General features: G+C 34.0%; 2 protein-coding genes across 2 annotated transcripts; one reads left to right on the top strand and one right to left on the bottom strand.

The window, feature by feature from the left end:
- Nucleotides 1-285: 285 nt before the first annotated feature.
- LOC134848440 (amiloride-sensitive sodium channel subunit gamma-like) lies at nucleotides 286-4,834 on the top strand (the record flags this gene model as incomplete). The annotated part of the gene is given in 3 exon segments (XM_063865901.1): nucleotides 286-487; nucleotides 1,251-1,640; nucleotides 4,306-4,834. Coding segments are annotated over 3 exon segments (932 nt in total), but the record flags the coding sequence as incomplete, so codon positions are not given.
- Nucleotides 4,835-9,160: 4,326 nt separating this feature from the next.
- LOC134848071 (ATP-dependent DNA helicase PIF1-like) lies at nucleotides 9,161-14,267 on the bottom strand. Its single transcript, XM_063865411.1, has 5 exons — nucleotides 13,568-14,267; nucleotides 12,701-12,908; nucleotides 11,690-12,293; nucleotides 10,045-10,200; nucleotides 9,161-9,645 (listed from the first exon to the last, which is right to left on the bottom strand). The coding sequence occupies exons 1-5, from the start codon at nucleotides 14,250-14,252 to the stop codon at nucleotides 9,334-9,336; spliced, it is 1,965 nt and encodes a 654-aa protein (XP_063721481.1). The 5' UTR covers nucleotides 14,253-14,267; the 3' UTR covers nucleotides 9,161-9,333.
- Nucleotides 14,268-18,407: the final 4,140 nt, after the last annotated feature.

Here is an 18,407-nt window from a genome sequence, read left to right on the forward strand (position 1 = left end):
AAATTTTCAAAAAGTGCCCATAAACGGCTTTTTTACCGTTTTTTTTCAAATATTTGCCTACGGCGCAGAAAATTTGGCAATTTTGGCCAAAACAGCGTCTTTTTAGAGCTTTAGGAGAGCTCGGAAAATCAATTTGGTCGACCTAAAAAAAAGGTTGTCAAAATTTTCGATTTTTTTTTTGAAAATGCGCCCCGCGCCCTCGAGAAAATCCTAGATCCGCCCCTCGTTTAGAACATTCTGCGCACCATGCACTGCAACTAGTTTTTACATATTTGTTTACACTAGGAATCGATGTAGCTGGAGGACAACACGTGACAATTGAGTACAAACAGACGAACTGGCTGAGGGACGACAAGAACGAGGACTGTGTTCCTCGAGGCTCACTTCTGGAGGGGTCGGAGTTCACTCAGAAATACAGCGAGGCCTTGTGTAAATTACACTGCTACCATAAACTGTACGAGGATAAGGTCAACTGCTCCGCTTCAAGGTATTGTCTTTTCGATGTCACTTAGCGCATCTGGCCAATCATGGAAACTTCCGATGCGTGATGAAGTAGCAAGTGTTTTATCGATGATTCAACCAAATTTTTAGCTGATGACTATGATCTGTTCTCATAAGTTAAAAAAACTTTTCATTGCAGAAATTATGCAAAACATTAAATTCTGGCCAAAAAGATCAACAGTCGCGTCGCATGTCGTAGTATACAATAATTTGAATAAATATTTTAATTTAATTATCACAATTTTTTTACTATCATTTAAGTGATTTATTTAGCCAACCATGGCCACAAGATTACTAATATCAGGACAAAATCCTTCATGATCCAACTGCCTTTTAAACAGTCTGAAATAAATTTTGAACTTGCAGTTTCGTCTCTGATCAGAGATATAATTCTAGTGGCAAATTATTACAGAGGGTTTATTTTTACTGAAACATTAATGAGACAGTACTGGTTTCACTAAGATATTTACATGTGTAATAATATTAATGAACATGGAAACGATACCAAGGTTCAAATAAAAGGGGAGGAAAGAACTATTTTTAAATGTTAGGGCATGCTGATTTGTTACATAACTTTTGAAATTAGAAAAAAAAAACAATGGAAAAATCAAATTTTGAAAGCTATAAGCACATAAAAAAATCCTCAGGTTTTCTTGGATAACACATCACATGATATGATGCCTCTAGCAAAAAGTAAGAGAACTGTTTTTCCGACAAAACGCGAGTTTTAGTTTTTCCTTTTTACACAGGTACTTCAGTTGTAGAATGTGTGGTTTTCAAGAAAAAGAAATCATCGAGAAAAATGGATTTGCAAAGCAGGCACATCAATGCATCAGAGAAAATTGCAAGCAAAGCTGTTCTCAAATAACGTTTCCTCACACGCAACAAATAGCCAAGTACCCGACACTAAACGATGCTCAGTATTTTCTCGGAAAGCTATTCGTGGAGCTCCAAAAAAACGAATCGAACTACACCGAGATCGCAAAACATGCGACTTCGAAATTTCTTGACGCCGTTGCTGCTGGTAAAATTCTCTTCTGCAATATGGGTCAGATTACTAACCCCGAATGTGAGAAAAAAGCGTATAACTACGCTTTGCAAGTGGCGAAGCAAGGGTTCACGAAGCTGCATATTTTCAGGTACGAATACATCGTTGATGAAATAATATGAGTTTTGCTGTACCAAAATAACTTTGTACTGATTTTAACAAAAAAGCTATCAAATGCCTGAAGCATATCAAAATCGTAAAGCACATTTTATCATAACTTTCTCGACAATTATATTCTGGGTTGTTCGGATTTTTTCTGATAAACTTCGTGGATTTAAGCTAGAATTATTGCTCGGCATTTCAAAGAAAACGGAATACAGTGCTGATTTAAATTAACCGGACAAAACGCGTAAAACTTGAAATTTAAAACGCGTTTTTCTCAAATTTGGTTGAGTTTACGTGAAAACTTATGAAGACAAAACTTGCTTAAAATTTTAGAAGAATTAATATGGTGTAATTTGTTTTGCGAAATTCGGGCCCAAATTTTTACCCCAAAAATGGGTCATTTTGGTTTTTCTTAGTTAATCAAAAATTACGCCAAAAAATACCGAGTCAATCACAGACATAATTATATCAAAGTGATCCCCTTACGTGGCCCAACAAACTTTCTGAAGGGTATTTTCTCCAAAATATTCTATAAATTATATATTTTTGTTTGATAGACAAAAAAGGTCATTTTTACTATATAAAATACCAACTTTTTATTTAAAAACAATTTTTAAACAATTTGCATTTTTTTGGAGAAAATAACCTTCATAGAGTTTGTTGGGCTACGTAAGGGGCTCACTTTGATATAATTATGTCTGTGATTGATTCGGTATTTTTTGGCGTAATTTTTGATTAACTAAGAAAAACCAAAATGACCCATTTTTGGGGTAAAAATTTGGGCCCGAATTTTGCAAAACAAATTACACCATATTAATTCTGCTAAAATTTTAAGCAAGTTTTATCTTCATAAGTTTTCACCTAAACTCAACCAAATTTGAGAAAAACGCGTTTTAAATTTCAAGTTAAACGCGTTTTGTCCGGTTAATTTAAATCAGCACTGTACTTATATCGTCGTGGTTTCTTTATTCAGTCAATTTTCGCCGATCGAAATAATAGTTTTCAACAAAAAATTTTTATATCTCATTGAAGATATCAACTTCCTGAGTTCAATTTTAGAAACATATTTTACCTCCGATTAATTTTTGTAAATATCTGGGGTATGAAAATTGCCAAACTGGCCATGTTCTGGACTAAATTATGCGCGCTTTGAAGAGTTTATTCATAACGCTGAGAGCGTAACGCGAATCATTCATGCGAGCAAGTTATCCCGCACAACAAAATTGTTCCAAATTGAATTGACGCTAGCTAATCGGATCCATCGTTTTAATTTCATATGACTGAACATTTCACACTTTGATGTGTGCAAAATTTATAGGTTTTCAATATTTTCTTTTCCCAAAAACTATTCGATATGAATTAAGGGACAAGCGGAACATTCAGGGCTTCACCCTGATATACGAGCGGTCTTGTTAGGCTAACTATAGTGTTGTTTTCTTGTAGCATGGGTCATTCTTTCTAGGAAAAAAACTTCTAAATTTACCAAAAAATTAATATTCTAATTTAGGAATTGAGATTTACTTCAAAACTGTTCTGCTTTCTGAGGCATCCCTCGTTAGATTTCGCTTAAAATTTTCAGGATGTCTTCTCAAACCTGTATTAGTCATAAATTATTGAACTTAATTTAGTGTATATAATTGGTTTGAAAACAGTTTATTATTATGATTATTCTTATTATTTTTTTTATTATTACTACGGTGATTATTATATCAAATTTTCCACAAAAAATTTCTAATTATAACTTTTTTTAAATGCAAGTTTGGAAAATTGCCGCTTCTTCCCTCCTAGAATGAAATACTATCTCCTTTTCGTGACTTAAGAAAAACAATTGAACACTCTATTCTTTCAATGAATCACCTCTTATTTGGCACCACAGAGAAAAACTCTCTGTTTCGAAGATTCGAGCCAAGCTGATGTCCTATTTTTTCGCCTGTTTAATAACCTAGTTGTTTATACAAAGACGAAGTTGCACTTCGCATGCAAGCAAAAATGTGGCCGACAACGCTACTGGGAAAAACTGAATGAGTGAAACTTTGAGTCTACAAAACTTCTTAAGCCACGCATGCCAATTATGAGTCTCCATAAGCGCTAAGTGACGCAAGTCAATTATGATGCATTACCAGTCAATTTGAAAAGAAATTTACCAATTAACATGCTTCAGTTTGTAGAGAGGACTCATTTTAACTGGACGAAAAATTTCATTAAAAATATCCAAACCTGCCCAGGTTCGAACCCTCTTATTTTGCTGCTGGTCTCCTTCCCTACCTCTACGCTACAAAACCATGATACCTTTAAGCTAAACTGCTATTTGTAATAGTCTGTGTTAATATCCTTAGCATTGGCTGTACTTAATAGCTGGATCAAAATGAAACTTTCAAAATGAACACATTTTGTCGCAACAACTGCATCACAACAATATTTGCGACTTAGGTTGGAAAAAAAGAAAGCTCATACTATAACACAAGTTATTCTTTTGTAAACAAGTAACAAGTTCACGTAAACGCATTTCATTTGAGCGAAAAACTTTATCAAAAACTTTTTCAGCGCTCAGATTTTTTTCAGGTTTTTGATGCATTCAGAATGCTTTTAGCTTTTAATCGTCAAAATTCTTCAATTTTTTGAAATGTTTGTTTGAGTTGTGACATTTACAGAAAAAACTCGGATGTCACAGCTTTCTCTGAAATCAGTTCTTACACGGAGTTCACATTGATCAGTAACATGGGCGCGCAGATGGGTTTATGGGCTGGGCTTACTTTCATATGCCTATACGACTTAATGGAAAAATACGCGAAGCTCATTTTTGTGGACAAATTGGGAAAAATGTATATGAAAAGATTCAAGTTGCAAAAAGCTGAGGAAAAAATGGAAGATCAAGAAGAATTGGACGTTTCGTCAGAAGATGCTGAAAGAATAGAGAAAAAACAATCTTCGGTTGACTCAGGACAACACAAATTTTATTCAAAACAGAAAAAATCATGTGGCATGGAATGAATGGCGAACCATAGTCAACAACAAGAATGGGACATACGCAATAACAAAAACGGGAAATAAGGCTATTTTTCAAACAATCAGAACAGAATAAATGTGTGATGATGATAGATAATTCTTAAGACCTGACAGCAAAAAATTACGACCAATATGCCCTTAAATTTTTATGTTTTAATAATGCTTGGTACTCAAAATTTTTCTCAGCGCCATTATTCTTGATGTATGGTTGGTTAATTTGTCATTGGCAAAGATCATTTTAGTTTCGCGCTTAACTACCCCTATTTTACATTTAATCACCCCTAATTATTTTTCTGAATTTTAGTCCAATTGTGTCCTTAACATTTGAAACGCAGAGACAAAGCTGCGCTTCGCAAACACATGAGAACACGACCAAGAAGCAGCTAATCAAGTGAAATAAGAAAAAGTAGAAATAAGCTTCGAATTAGCAAAAAAACTCGGCTACGTGTAGGATTAGAATCTGCAACCTACTGCAATCAAGAGATTTTGAGTCTCACGCACTATACACTAAACGACACAAGCTTAACTACCGAGAAACATTAGTCACGAATAAAGCAGCTACATATGCTAATAACTTGCCAACGCGATTCAGCAATAGTGGCACCAAATACAAATAGACTCGTTTTTGCGTGTAAAAAATTGGAATATAACAAACTGGAGGCATCCATATTAACTTCGCGTGTAACAAATCGCAAAGCACAAAGCCACATTATGTATAAATTATGCATTTCAAAAACTGCGAGATATATTGAGTTGGAAAATTTCTGAAATCGAGTTTTCATTATTGCTATGTTGTTTGAAACAAATTAGATTTTTCGGTTCATTTGATGAAATAAATAAGCATCAACAATGTAAAATTATCACTATTCGAATGCCAAATCACATGCTATCAAAAAGCTGTAAAGGTCCCGCAACATTATTGAAGTGCCGCACCATAAAGCTGCCGTATCAATATTTGCGACATAGGTTGGTAAAAAAAGAAGGTTCAAACTAATACACTCCCTTAGCAAGTGTAATTAACGATCAGTCAAAAATTAAAACCCAAAGAGAAGCTAAAAATACGCTTATTATTAGAAATTTTTTAGTACTAAAAAAATATTTTGGTAATAAAAAGCATTTATAGGAAATAATCAATTTATCAGCAACTGATGTGCTGTTGTTGTTATGACTGCTGAAATAAAAAGTATTCCAATCCATCTAAAAAAATTTGTGATATCTGATTTTGCAAAGAAAACATTTGACACAGAAGCAAAGTGGAGCTTCGCAACATTTGCGAACCACATAAAAATAGCATTACAAGCTAGCAGACATGAAAGAAAAAGATAGCCAATAACACCGAAAAAATGAAGAAAAAAATTTAAAAAATAAACAACTAAAACCGAAAATGTTTGGGCAGAAAATAAGTTATAAGCAAAAAAAAACACGAAAAAGAAAATATACGAAGTCAACATAAATAAAAATACAAATAACAGAAGTAAAATCGAAACACTTAATTAAATAAAATGTTATTTGTGTGCAGTAAAAAAAATTGCACGATGTGGCAACAGCCGGCATAACACAAACACACAAAAATTGAACCGATATTTTTTCAAATGGATTATTTCCCGTTTGAAAATCAACAGGTCCTGTCGTTTGCAACTCAGTACTTCTGACGTCCCAGACAGTTTCATTACCTCCAAACCAAGTGTGTTGGAGTCGTAAAAATGAATTCATTTTGAGTTGAACCTAAATTCACCATTTCTAAATTTGACTATTATCTGAACAAAATTATTTACGGGAAACATCTAGTACCCGATTGCAAAAACCTTGCTTATCGCAAGTGTAAAAACACCCCCAAGTACAGTATTTCTCCCACACTTTGTTTAAAGCATAAACTTGATTGCAAAAAATTTATTTGTTTATTTATGAGAAGCTGTTGACCATAATTCTTTTTCTTGATTTACGTTGACGTTGAAGCACCAAAATTTGAGCCAAAAAAAACAAGCACCTCAATAAGTCAAGAAAGGACAATTGTATTCTACGAAAACCGTCGGATATTAAAATTCACTGAATGAATTCTATCTAAAGAGTGTAATGGTTTTAATTTTAAACAAGTTGACATTTCAAAAATTTTTAAAACTTGCTTGAGAAATACCATTGGAATTAATGAGGTTTTTTTAAAGCTCAAGAAGAATATTTAGGTAAAACTACTAGCACAGCCAAAAGACTGTTGGAAGAAAAAATTCAACTCACCAAAGCAGAAAAACACATAGCCAACAGACATGGATTCGAAAAAGCCAAAAATTAACTTTTGAAAAAAATTATATTTAGTTTTGAAGCTTTTCAAAATTCAAGAAGTTTACCATTTGTTTTAAATAAAACAAGCCCAATGAATTGTGTGTCTTAATAGAATTGCATAGTTTGTTGGGTTTCCGTTTTTAAAGTTTGAGCTAATTGACGTTTTATGTTTTTTCTTCAAGTAAAGGGAATTTAATTGATTGATAACTTTCCGGATTTTTTTTCTGAGCTTAAGACATGAGTGTTCAATTTTCATGGTCTTCATTGCACAATAAAACATTGTTTGACTTTTTTACACAATAACCCGAAGTCTTGAAACTAGATCCTTGCGCCTTTCTTGTTCTGCGAGTAATCTTAAAACACAGATCCATTTCTGAACCTTAAAGTTTTCTTGTTGTACGAGTAATATCAAAACACAGATCCAATTTTGAACCAAAAATATAATTATTTTGTGCCATTTGTTTTTTTGGTTATTGGCGTGCCAAATTCGATTTCCATTAATCAAAACATTTTGCTCTCTCTGGTCTAACGGTGGAAAAAAAATGAGCGTAAACAGCCTTTAAGTAGCAAAAACACGGAAAAATCCACACAATCCAAATAGATGTTACTCTAGTTGTTACGAGTTAACAAGACAAAATCTAGGCTGCTGCGCAACCTATGAGAAGCAACGCAAGTATAATATTGCACTCTAAAGAACAGAAATAGTGGCTTAAACAACTGATAAAGATCTGGAAAAATTTCAAAATTTCATCTCGTCTGTTAGATTTTAGGATTAGATGGTCAAAAAAGTAATATTTAGTATGCAAATTCGAAATTTTACAACCCAACCCCTTTCCTTCAGCAACAAAGAAAAAGCAAAAAAAATCTAATTTTTTTTTTCAAATGACACATAAGAATTTGACTAAGCCAATAAAAATAGGTGAAAAAACAACGTATTCAAAATCCATATTCGCCGACAAAAGCAAGCAGACAAGCGATGTGCAAGTTTACGCAGCATAAAAAATATCCATTCCATTCATACAATTCAAAAAAATTAAGGTCTCGCTTGGATTCCAACTCAAGGTTTTAGAATCACGTGCTTTACTACTGGACTGCGTATGCTCCTAAGTTGCGAGGATCCATTTTAATGCAGGTTCAATTTCTTAGAATTTTTTTTTTCATTAAACTACCTATTTCCAGATTAGAGGCCACTTGCTCTCGCAAATGAAATAATAAAAAACAAAGGAAAATAAACAAGTAAAAAGGTAAATAAACAAAGTAAATAAATTTGCTCCAAAAATCAATGAATATATGTACCCGTCCTTGTACGATGTGTTCGTTCAAGAGTTTTATAAATTTGCAACGAAAACAAGCTCATATGATTGCGTATGGTTGTACATCAAAAATTATTATACCATCATTCTTCTTGCACAGAAAGCGTTACGAAACAAAAAAAAAATTGATCATATAAGTTATGTTTTCGATGAACAAAAAAATTGATACTATGTTTGAATTTTTCCTTAATCAAACTTTTAAAAAATTTGACCAGCTGCAAAAAAAAATCTACCAATTGTTTATTAGAGTTGATTCAATAATGTTCGTCGCTCAACACGTCAAAGACTGAAAATATTTTGCCGGTAAAACTAGCATATTCGCTTTACTATACTCGACAGATCGCATGATCCTGGAAGTTGCGGATCCATCTTAAATAAAGTTCAATTTGTTACAAATTTAGGCATGGTAAAAAGCCTATTTCCCGATTAGAAGCCACTTGCTCTCGCAAATGAAATAAACGACCAAATAAATTTGCTCCTGTAAATACATCAACCCAATAACACGAAACGCACAATTTGAGCGTTAAGCATCAAAACTGACTGTGCATTTCCTTTTTTGTTTGATTGCCACAATAAATCGGATGAAATTGTTGCAACCTGAACAGCTGTCATCTAATTCGCCTGAAACAGGCTAAGACAATAGTTTCCACTTCTTGTTAACGTTGACAGCTTTCAACATTTTATAACGCTGTTTCTTACATGCAACAATTCGCCTAAATCTGATTTCTGCCAACTATAATCCCTGTCCTTAAGTATGGATTTTGAATAGGTAGCTTAATGAAAAAAATAGAATTTCTAAGAAATTGAACCTGCCTTAAGATGGATCCTCGCAACTTAGGAGCATACGCAGTCCAGGTCCCTTAATAGACCTCTACCTCTTTCTAATCTTAGCAAAACTTGATATTATCTATTTCAAAGACGTCAACAACAAATTTTCAAACACACAAATGTCAAAACAAACGCATTATATGCTCCAACAAAATAAACTAAAGTCTATAGAAAACGTACTGTACTTATTTAGGAAGCTAATATTGCACAATTTACATAAGAATTCTTCATTAAGTAGTGTTTTGTGGAGAAGTTTCACATTGTTTTCATTCGTTTTAACATGGCTCCCGATTGCATTCCAGTCGAGCCTAAAGGCATTGGCTCCATATTCTGAGCATCCATTGCTTTCTTCCTCAGTCCCACGTAATACTGAACGACCTTCTGGTTTGCCCTTACTGTATTGTCTCCTAGATCCAAAACTTTCAGGGTGTCCAGAGATTTGGCTCTGGAGAGAGCAACATAAGCTTGTCCACATTCGAACACTTTGCTGAGTGAGACACTCACACAATCTAATGTCATGCCTTGGCTCTTGTGAATGGAGATTGACCATGCTAGTGTCAAAGGCAACTACAAAATAACAAAACGAGACCACAATCAGCGTCAGATTTCGGCTCTTTTCAAGTGGAGTTCATCCAAACCCCCTGATTTGTACAAAAATTTTTGCATGTTTCGTGATAATGCACCTATCAAAAATTCCGTTTTTGCTCGGTTTGTGATCTGATGTCGGAAAAAGGCGTATTTAAAACTTTTGAATGATCAATTAAAAACAAAAAACAAACGAGGACACCGAGAAGAATATAATGCATGTCCGAAATAACTCGGACGTGTTGTTCTTGTTATTAAACGTGAAAACACTCTTCAGTTAAAATTGCGAGAAAATATTGAAGGTACTGAAACTTGACAATACACTGCACGCATATAAATAAAACAGGTAGAGAAACATAAATGATCGAGTGGTGCAAGTACCTGAGTTCTATGCATGTCGGCACCCATCAGGTTCTTAACAGTCCACTTGGCTGGTTCGATGGTCCTCTCAACCCCACTGATGAACTTCACCACTGGGTAGTTTTTCCTCTTGGGGTTGAATCCAGTCACCACTCCACGTGCTCCATTCACTAGCGCCTAGATGAAGATATCGAAACTACAAAATTGAGAATTAAAGATTAAAATTGATTTCAAAATAATTTTCGGCTTTAAAAAAATCAATTTTTAATGCTAATCGCGCGGCAAAACGGAGTCTCGGGCACGTGGAAAAATACAAAAAATGTTTTAGAAAAAAAATTCGAACACAGGCGAATCTGCACTTTGCAAACAAGCATAAAGGGCAAAAAAAGGACATTTAACAGGCAAGAAAATGTAAAATAGAATTCGAAAACAAAACATAGCCAACAGACTGCTGGAAAATTGTCAATGAATTCGAATTTTTTTTTTAGAATTTGACATTTGATTGAGCGCATTATCAACTGCGTCATCTGGCTATAATTACCTTAACAACAAGCCAACAAGGAACAGTACAACACTTGATAATATATCGCCATAAAATGCTATGCAGCATACGGGCCAATTTGATACGGGCAGTGAAATTTGCGAATTGGGTAAAAATTGCAGAAAAAATCTCAATTACAAATAAACAAAATCTCATAAAGCTTACAGCACGGTTGCAAACAGATAAAATAACTAATTCTCATTTTTTGTGAAGTTTGAAGTCTTTGCTTGCTAAAAACCCTTTTCATCCTCATTACGACGCCAAGCTCGGTTTAATAACTCAGCACATATTGGTGCTTTCACGCGTCTGGATTCCACGGACACATATTTTGCGTGTTTTAGAAACTTTTGTTAGTGAATTCCACAATCGAATTATACCTACCAAAAAGCTACTAAAATAATGCTCACTTTTTATGTGAACCTTCGAAGTATTTAAGTGAACCCTTGAACATCATTGTCAAATTTTGATGTCTAAAAACGTCTTCAACATTACAAGGCTATAGAAACTAGAAGCGAATATTTACAGGCTGCTGAGCACAATTTTAAGAAATTGTGCCTTAGTTATGGCGCTGGTAAATGAAAAAACTTGGTCTCGATTTTTCCAGTACACTATAGTTTCTTAAGTTGGATAACGTTTTTAGCCATCAGAATTTATAGAAACAAGGACAAACTAACCTTTTAAATTGTTTTAAAGCCATGCTGTATGTTTTTTATATTTATTGCTGCTAATTCGATCATTTTGCATAAACCCTAAACGTCTGTTAAAAAATTTCAAGCCGAAAATTCTCGTCTTTTCAATTTTCGAGTTTCATGTGTTTTCTACATTGTTAAAACATTGAGAATTTCTGCTCAAGCAAATTAGGCAAGAAAATTAACTGATACACCTTGTACGACTATTTTATGACTAGCATTTTATCTAGTTTCTCATTCGAACCCAATATTTTCTTCTGATATCGAGGTAAAGTTAAAAAGTCAACAAAAAGATTAAAAAGCCACCGTACACACTGTCTTTGTGAAAACTCTATATTCGTCCCTGGTAGATAGCATATATACAACCTCACAAGAGAATTGATTTCTTTATGTTTCATATACGAATGCAGGTGGTATAGTTTGAAGATTATTTAACCTGCGAGACGGAGAAGTTTTTGGTCAACATTACTTGAGCTCCCACTTTCAAGACCAATCTATCAGGTGCATTAGTCAGTCCATTCAGCTTCACTTTATCTCCAGTATCAACTGAGTTAAACACACTCGCTTGACCTTCCAAAGCTGCCAATTTGCTTTCATTAATCGCAACTGAATCTTCTTTGTGCGTGCACAAAATTGTTGCTTTGATACCATTTTTCTCAATTACTTGTTTCCCTGTGTCTAGTAGAACCTGCCTATGACTCTCGCATAACTGACCAATTCGCATCAATTGTAGAATCTTAATAAACTTTTGGTCCGACTGTCTTTTAACAGTTTTCAACTCTATTGATTTTTGAATACATTCACTCCAAGTTTCGGCTTCGAAGCAGAACTTTTTTACAGTTTCGCCTTGTTTTGAAACGGGAGGTAGCTGTAAGAAATCGCCCGAAAGAACAAGTTGAATTCCTCCGAAAGGCTTGTCGTTTCCTCGCACGCATCGAGCAACGTATTCGACCTTGTCGAAAAAATCAGCGTCGATCATCGAGATTTCATCAACAATTAAGACTTTGCATCTTTTGTAATTCTTCACAGCGGCTGGTTTGCTGAAATTAAAATCATACTAAAATCAGCAAAACCACTTACACTCTTACGGCCCTTTTTTAATTTTGTTTAGACAACCATAAAGACACATTTAACTGACTCAGGAGAGCTCCGCAAAATGAAGTTGTTCAGCTAAAAAAATTCAGGAAATATTTCAAAATTTATCTTGAGCACTGAACAAGAACTAAAAAAAAATGCAAAAAAATTCACGCAGGTGGTTTTCAATTTACTAGTTTGAGATCTAATTTGTATACGCCTACACCGAGCGGTTTATAAAGACATCATAACTTTTGTTTGTGCATTAAATAACAGTGAGTTACAGAGAAAAAAATACTAATTTATTCCCAACTTTCTCAGAACAGGCTTGCTTAATTCGTGATGAAAATATTTTGAAACAATGCTTGCGTACCTTATTACTCGTTTTGCACAGTCTTCAAAAGATTCAGTGCCAGTTCCAATGCCAGCAAATGAGTGGAAGGTAGTGCCTGATACTTGACAGGCAGCCATGCCTGTACTTGCAGTCACCACTGTTGTCTCAGGAGGAAGATGAGAGATGAGTCTCTTCAAAAGATACGATTTCCCAGTGCCAGCACTGCCAGTGAAGAAAATACTCTGTCCTGCAGAAATACTAAAGCTTAAATTAACCCAAATCGAATAATGCATGCAAGGTTCTTCAACTGTCGGAATAACTGATATCAGAAGAAACCAATACCTTGATGATTAGATTCGTATAATTGCAGTAAATTCTAAAAAACTATAGGATAGCTTGAATGAATTGATTCTTTTTGAACTTTTAGCAAAATCACTCTGGGAAACTTTGGCAACAAGCCAATTCTTAAAACTTTTGCGCATTTTAAAGTATGTACGGATTCCATATTTCTACAACTACTATATCGATGCTCTTGATGATACCTGATAGTCTGAGCACCCAATGAGTATTATCGACTAGACCCCCCAATGGGTAAGATCGCCCAATGATTAGATCGATCTGCAATACATTTTTTATTGTGGTTTCTGCGATTCGCAGAGTATCTATGAAAGGCTATCTCGACAGTCTACGCAGTCCGTTTTTTTTTTGCGTCTAGAGCTTTCACGTGGTACCACTATTGCAGCCGTAATCGGCCAGGCTGTGGTAGACCTGAAGCTAGAGGTCAAGTGAGAGCTCGTCCTCACACTATCATTGCCATGGAATTGGATCGATTACACGATCTGACGATCTCGAAGTGAACGCCTTACCACTACGCTAAGTTCCACATAAAATAAAATATATACACACCTCTTAGCACGCAGTTAATCACATTTTGTTGCTCAGCGTTTAATGGTTCTCTTGAGGCTGAAGACGACGATGAAGTTGAAATTCTCGAAGATACAGATCCTGAATCAGAACAGACACTGGCCGTATCTGAGAAATTCCCACTGTCGCCAAAATTACATTCTGAGCTTTTTCGTTTCAACACTGGTTTCTTAGGTGTCTCCGAGTCGTCAACTGGATTAGGAGCACTTGGTTTGGAAGCACCGAAAGCATTCACTTCAGATATCGTCAGCGGACTGATTTCGTTAAAACCAGAACCCACAAATCCGTTCAGCATTCTATGATTTGCAGATGCAGCGAAACCTTTGGTCTGATTCGTTTTCTTGCTTTTGAGAGCAACAACGCTGAGAAATGATAAAAGCGGCTGCGGCGCAGCATTGTTTATTAGGAACCGTGTTTTGCCTGGTATTTCAATACCCGCTTTTCCTTCTTTTGCAAATGTTCTATAAAACTTCAGTTCTTTTGAGAGACGAAATCTCTTGCAATCTTTTTTGTGCTCGACTAATAGAACTAGGTCTTTGAATGAATCTCTACCAAGAGAAACAACAGCATCTTTGAATTTGAATGCCGGGGTCTGGTTATTCGTTCCCAAGTTCATAATTTCCAAGTTGCATTTAATAGAAGATGGAAAATTCTCCACTCCCGACATTGTGAACCAAGAACCCTTTCTGAAGAAACTATTTACGTTAGAAAAATAATAAGCAATAAACGAGAATAATGAGTCTAAAAAACTTAAACACATCGCTTAAAAACAACTTGCAGAGCTATTAGATCAAATTAATTATTACCGAAAAAGCTTTAAGCAAGATACATCATTTGAACTCCCTTTGTGAGTCCAAAGGAGCGTTTTTTGGGGCACCAAATATCGGGTGAAAAGAACAACTACACTAAGCCATAGTTCCCTTCCACTCTACAAGAGTTGTCTTAAAACAGAGCCCATTTATCGCTTTTTAAGATTAAGCATGTGTACCAAATACGGTTCCCAAGATTATCACCCCGCGTTTTTAACCCCCTTTTCCTTAACCCCCTCTCATAAAACCCCAGAATTGGTATTTTGAGCAGTTCCAGTTTGTAGTGGTTTTGGTATTACATTTAAGATAATACTCGTGGCCTGATACCGCTAATATTTGCTTGTCTTTGGAAGATAAAGCAAAAATGGAAGGACGCTTAAAACATTATAGCTCATAGACTGGTAGAACAATAGTTCAGGTGTAACGCAGTATAGTTTTAAGTCTTTTGTTGTCTTCAATTAGCACCATTTACATTGTCTGTTTTCAACGCGCGAATGAGGTATTATTTCGTTAGCTAATCGGAATGTATTTATTTTTCAGATGCTAGAGGCATCAACTGAATTAGGAATGGCTTCTCAGGCCTCAATTAGTACACTTATTTGTAATACTTCTGTAGCACCATTTACATTGTCTGTTTTCAACGCGCGAATGAGGTATTATTTCGTTAGCTAATCGGAATGTATTTATTTTTCAGATGCTAGAGGCATCAACTGAATTAGGAATGGCTTCTCAGGCCTCAATTAGTACACTTATTTGTAATACTTCTGTAGTTGAAAAAGGACTTATTTTGAAATAATTTATTGGTATTGGAAGGGGGTTAAATTATTATGGGGGATAAATCTGAAGCTTTCTCAACTTGGGAGGGAATGAAAAGAGTCCAATTTTCTACCAATTTCACTTTACAAAAAATGAGAGACAAGACTGATAGTGTGAGACTAATTTTTACATTTTCTCACTGATCTCTGTGGAAAGGAAGTAACAAGTCATTGGTTTGTTTTTATTAAGGAAGGATTAAATAACAGGGAAGTTTTTCTTCACCAATTTAACATAAAGAAATAGATCATTGTAAAAATCATAACAAATCATGTAAATGAAAAAGGATCAAATCACTAAGCTTTCGTGACAACAGATGCTACAAAGCTTTTTATGCCCAATCACTAAGCTGTTGTGAAAACAGATGACTACAAAGCTTTTTATGCCAAAAAAATAAATAGAAACAAAAACAAACTGCTGCTTAAAACTTCTTTTCGCAAATTGAAATCTTTGACAAATTTTTTTCTTTAAAAAAGAACACAAAACTCAAAACAAAAGGCAGACTTATAAATTAAGATAATTCAAAAGTACAGAAAAACTTAATGGAAAAATTATCAAAGAAACTCGATTGAGAGTTCATTTTAAAAAAAGCTTGAAAAACAAAAGTGATTTTTTCTTCAAATGAAGAAATCAGAGGTGAATCAAATAGAAAAGAAAAACAAAACGTTTAATGGCTGTTTTGGAACAAACTTGTTAACAAGAACAAATCACTGCAGAGCTTTTTCTGAATTTGAAACAAAGTACATCATTGTGACGCTTTAAAAAGAACAAATCAAAGGAAACATTTTTTTTTTACTTTTTTCAAAAAAACCAAGTGAGCAACAAAGAGAACTCAAAATAGTTAAAATGTTGTAATTAAATTAAGTAAAACCAATTTGGTTGAAGTTTTAATGTTTTTTGGCAAGAAGAAACACACCATTCGAAAGTTTTGTGGAGAGTTTAAAAATATTTAAATTTTTTTTCTAGAAAAACAGAATATCAAACAATTGAAAGCTTTTTTGAATGAAACAAATCTGGAAACTCGGGAAAAATAAGTTAAAAATTTTATTGTAAAAAAATTAAGAGAAACGCAGTCTTGTTTTAAGAAATAAAATGAATTTTATTTAGTTAATAAGAATACAAGCCTGAATTTGGAGATTTTTTTTGTAAAAATAGACTTTTAATTAAAAAATAGATAATAAGTTTTATTTAGAAAAATGAAAGTAGAACAGAATCCGGAGAAACGTTTTTTCAGTGATTTCTTTCTACTTATAAAGTCTTTTAAACAGAACAAAAACAGTTGAGGAGTTGTTTAACAAAATTAATAGAGAACTTTTTTTTAAATAATTTTAAGCTGCGGAAGTCTTCAAAATGTAGATATAGTAATTATTTAACAAGTAACAGTGGCGTAAACATGGGACAAATGAGTCATTCAGTTAAAGATAAATCGATTTTTTGCGGGAAAAAACATGACGAATAAAAAACTCGAAAGCCCGATTTGAGTTTTGAAAAATAATATTTAAAAAAATAGAAATCAAACATCGCAAAGCAAATAGAAATCAAACATCGCAAAGCATGGATTAGTTCAAAATGCTTGCTTAAATTTAAAAAAAAAACATTTCGATAAGTCTCAAAACCGATGCTAGATGAAAATCCGCATGCTAGCAGTACCGCTTGGACCTATATACACAGCAAAGCATGTACATATAGACTGTAGCTATAACTGTTGAGATAGCGTATAACTCTTAAACATGTAAACTTAGATAAACATCAATGGAAATAAAATAAAAATCATGAAATAATATATAGATATAGATATTTTGACATCATGCACGCATAAATTAGTCCAAATTTTTCATTTTTGTTAGCAGACTGTCAATACTTCTAGGCTTGCATAGAAAAAATTCTGCCGAAAAAGATATGTCGACCATCGAACTTGGTCTGCTGAGAAAGAAACCCATCTAGCACGTATAATCCTTGTTTGATTTGTAACTAGCAAGCCCGCCTCCAATAATCCATTCACTCGCAAAAAATTAGTTGTTGTTCTGCTCAATCTATCCAAGCAATGAACATTTGAACAATTTCGAGCTGAGCCATATCTTAAATCGGTTTGAAAAACTTAAGGTTTCATAGTCCGAACCATTTCGCGAAAACTGTTGTTGTTCTAAGCAAACTTTTCCAGTTAAAAATTTTAAAATAATTTAAGTTATATTACACATTGTACCAGATTGCGAAAAGCTTGAAATTTTCTAAGCAAGCTTCTAAAGCTATGAAAATTAAAAAATATTTCAAGTTATTTCGTGAACCAAATGGGTTCACGAAAAGTTTTGTTTTTCTAAGAAAACTTTTAAAGCTATGAAAAATTTTCAAGTTAATTCACACTGATTCGGTTTGCGATAAGTTTTTTAGAGCAAGTTTTTAATGCTATGAAATTTTGAACTATGTCGAGTTATTTCATAGACCGAATGGTTTTGCCAAAAACTTAAGTTTATCGAAGCGAGCTAATAAAGCATTGAAACTTTTAAATATTTCAAGTTATTTCAAAGGTCAAATCAATTCGCGAAAAGTTTGCTGAAAAAAGCTTCAAAGTTTCAAATTTTCTAGGCGAGCTTTTGAGGCAATAAAAATTTGAATCATCTTAAGTTTTCACAGAGCAAATCGATTCGTGAAAAGTTTATGTTTTTCTAAGCAAGATATGCAAGCGATGAAACTTTGAAATAATTCAAAACAATTTCATAGCGCAAATCGGTTTCAAACAGTTAGTTTTTCTAGCAAGGAGGTTGTTGCTTTTAGTACTGAGAAGGGAGAATTTTAGAAAAAATGGGCAGGCAATGTCTAGCCTTGAAAATGAATTGAGTTCATCTTGTCTAAGGAATGGAATTTTTGTCGAAAATAAATCTAGAATATTCCCGACTTAAGAAAGCTTGAAAGTCGAGAATATTCTTGACCTTCTCTTGAACTTTAAGCCTAAGAATTATTTAAACGTTGCATTCGACATAGCTAAAACATTGCGTTCAGTTAAACATTGCGTCCATAGCGCATTCCGACTTTCATTTAATATATAAGAAGATTCAGACTAAAAACCTTGAAAGTGAAGCAAGCGCAATTTTTAAGCAACACAAAAAGCAATATTTAATCTGTTTCTTTTCCGTGACTTATCCAAGACGTCAATGATATATGACTTCATAAAATGTATCCTGATTTTTAAAACAGTGGATTAT

The sequence above is a fragment of the Symsagittifera roscoffensis genome, chromosome 6 (assembly GCF_963678635.1).
Source record: "Symsagittifera roscoffensis chromosome 6, txSymRosc1.1, whole genome shotgun sequence".
NCBI lineage: Eukaryota > Metazoa > Xenacoelomorpha > Acoela > Convolutidae > Symsagittifera > Symsagittifera roscoffensis.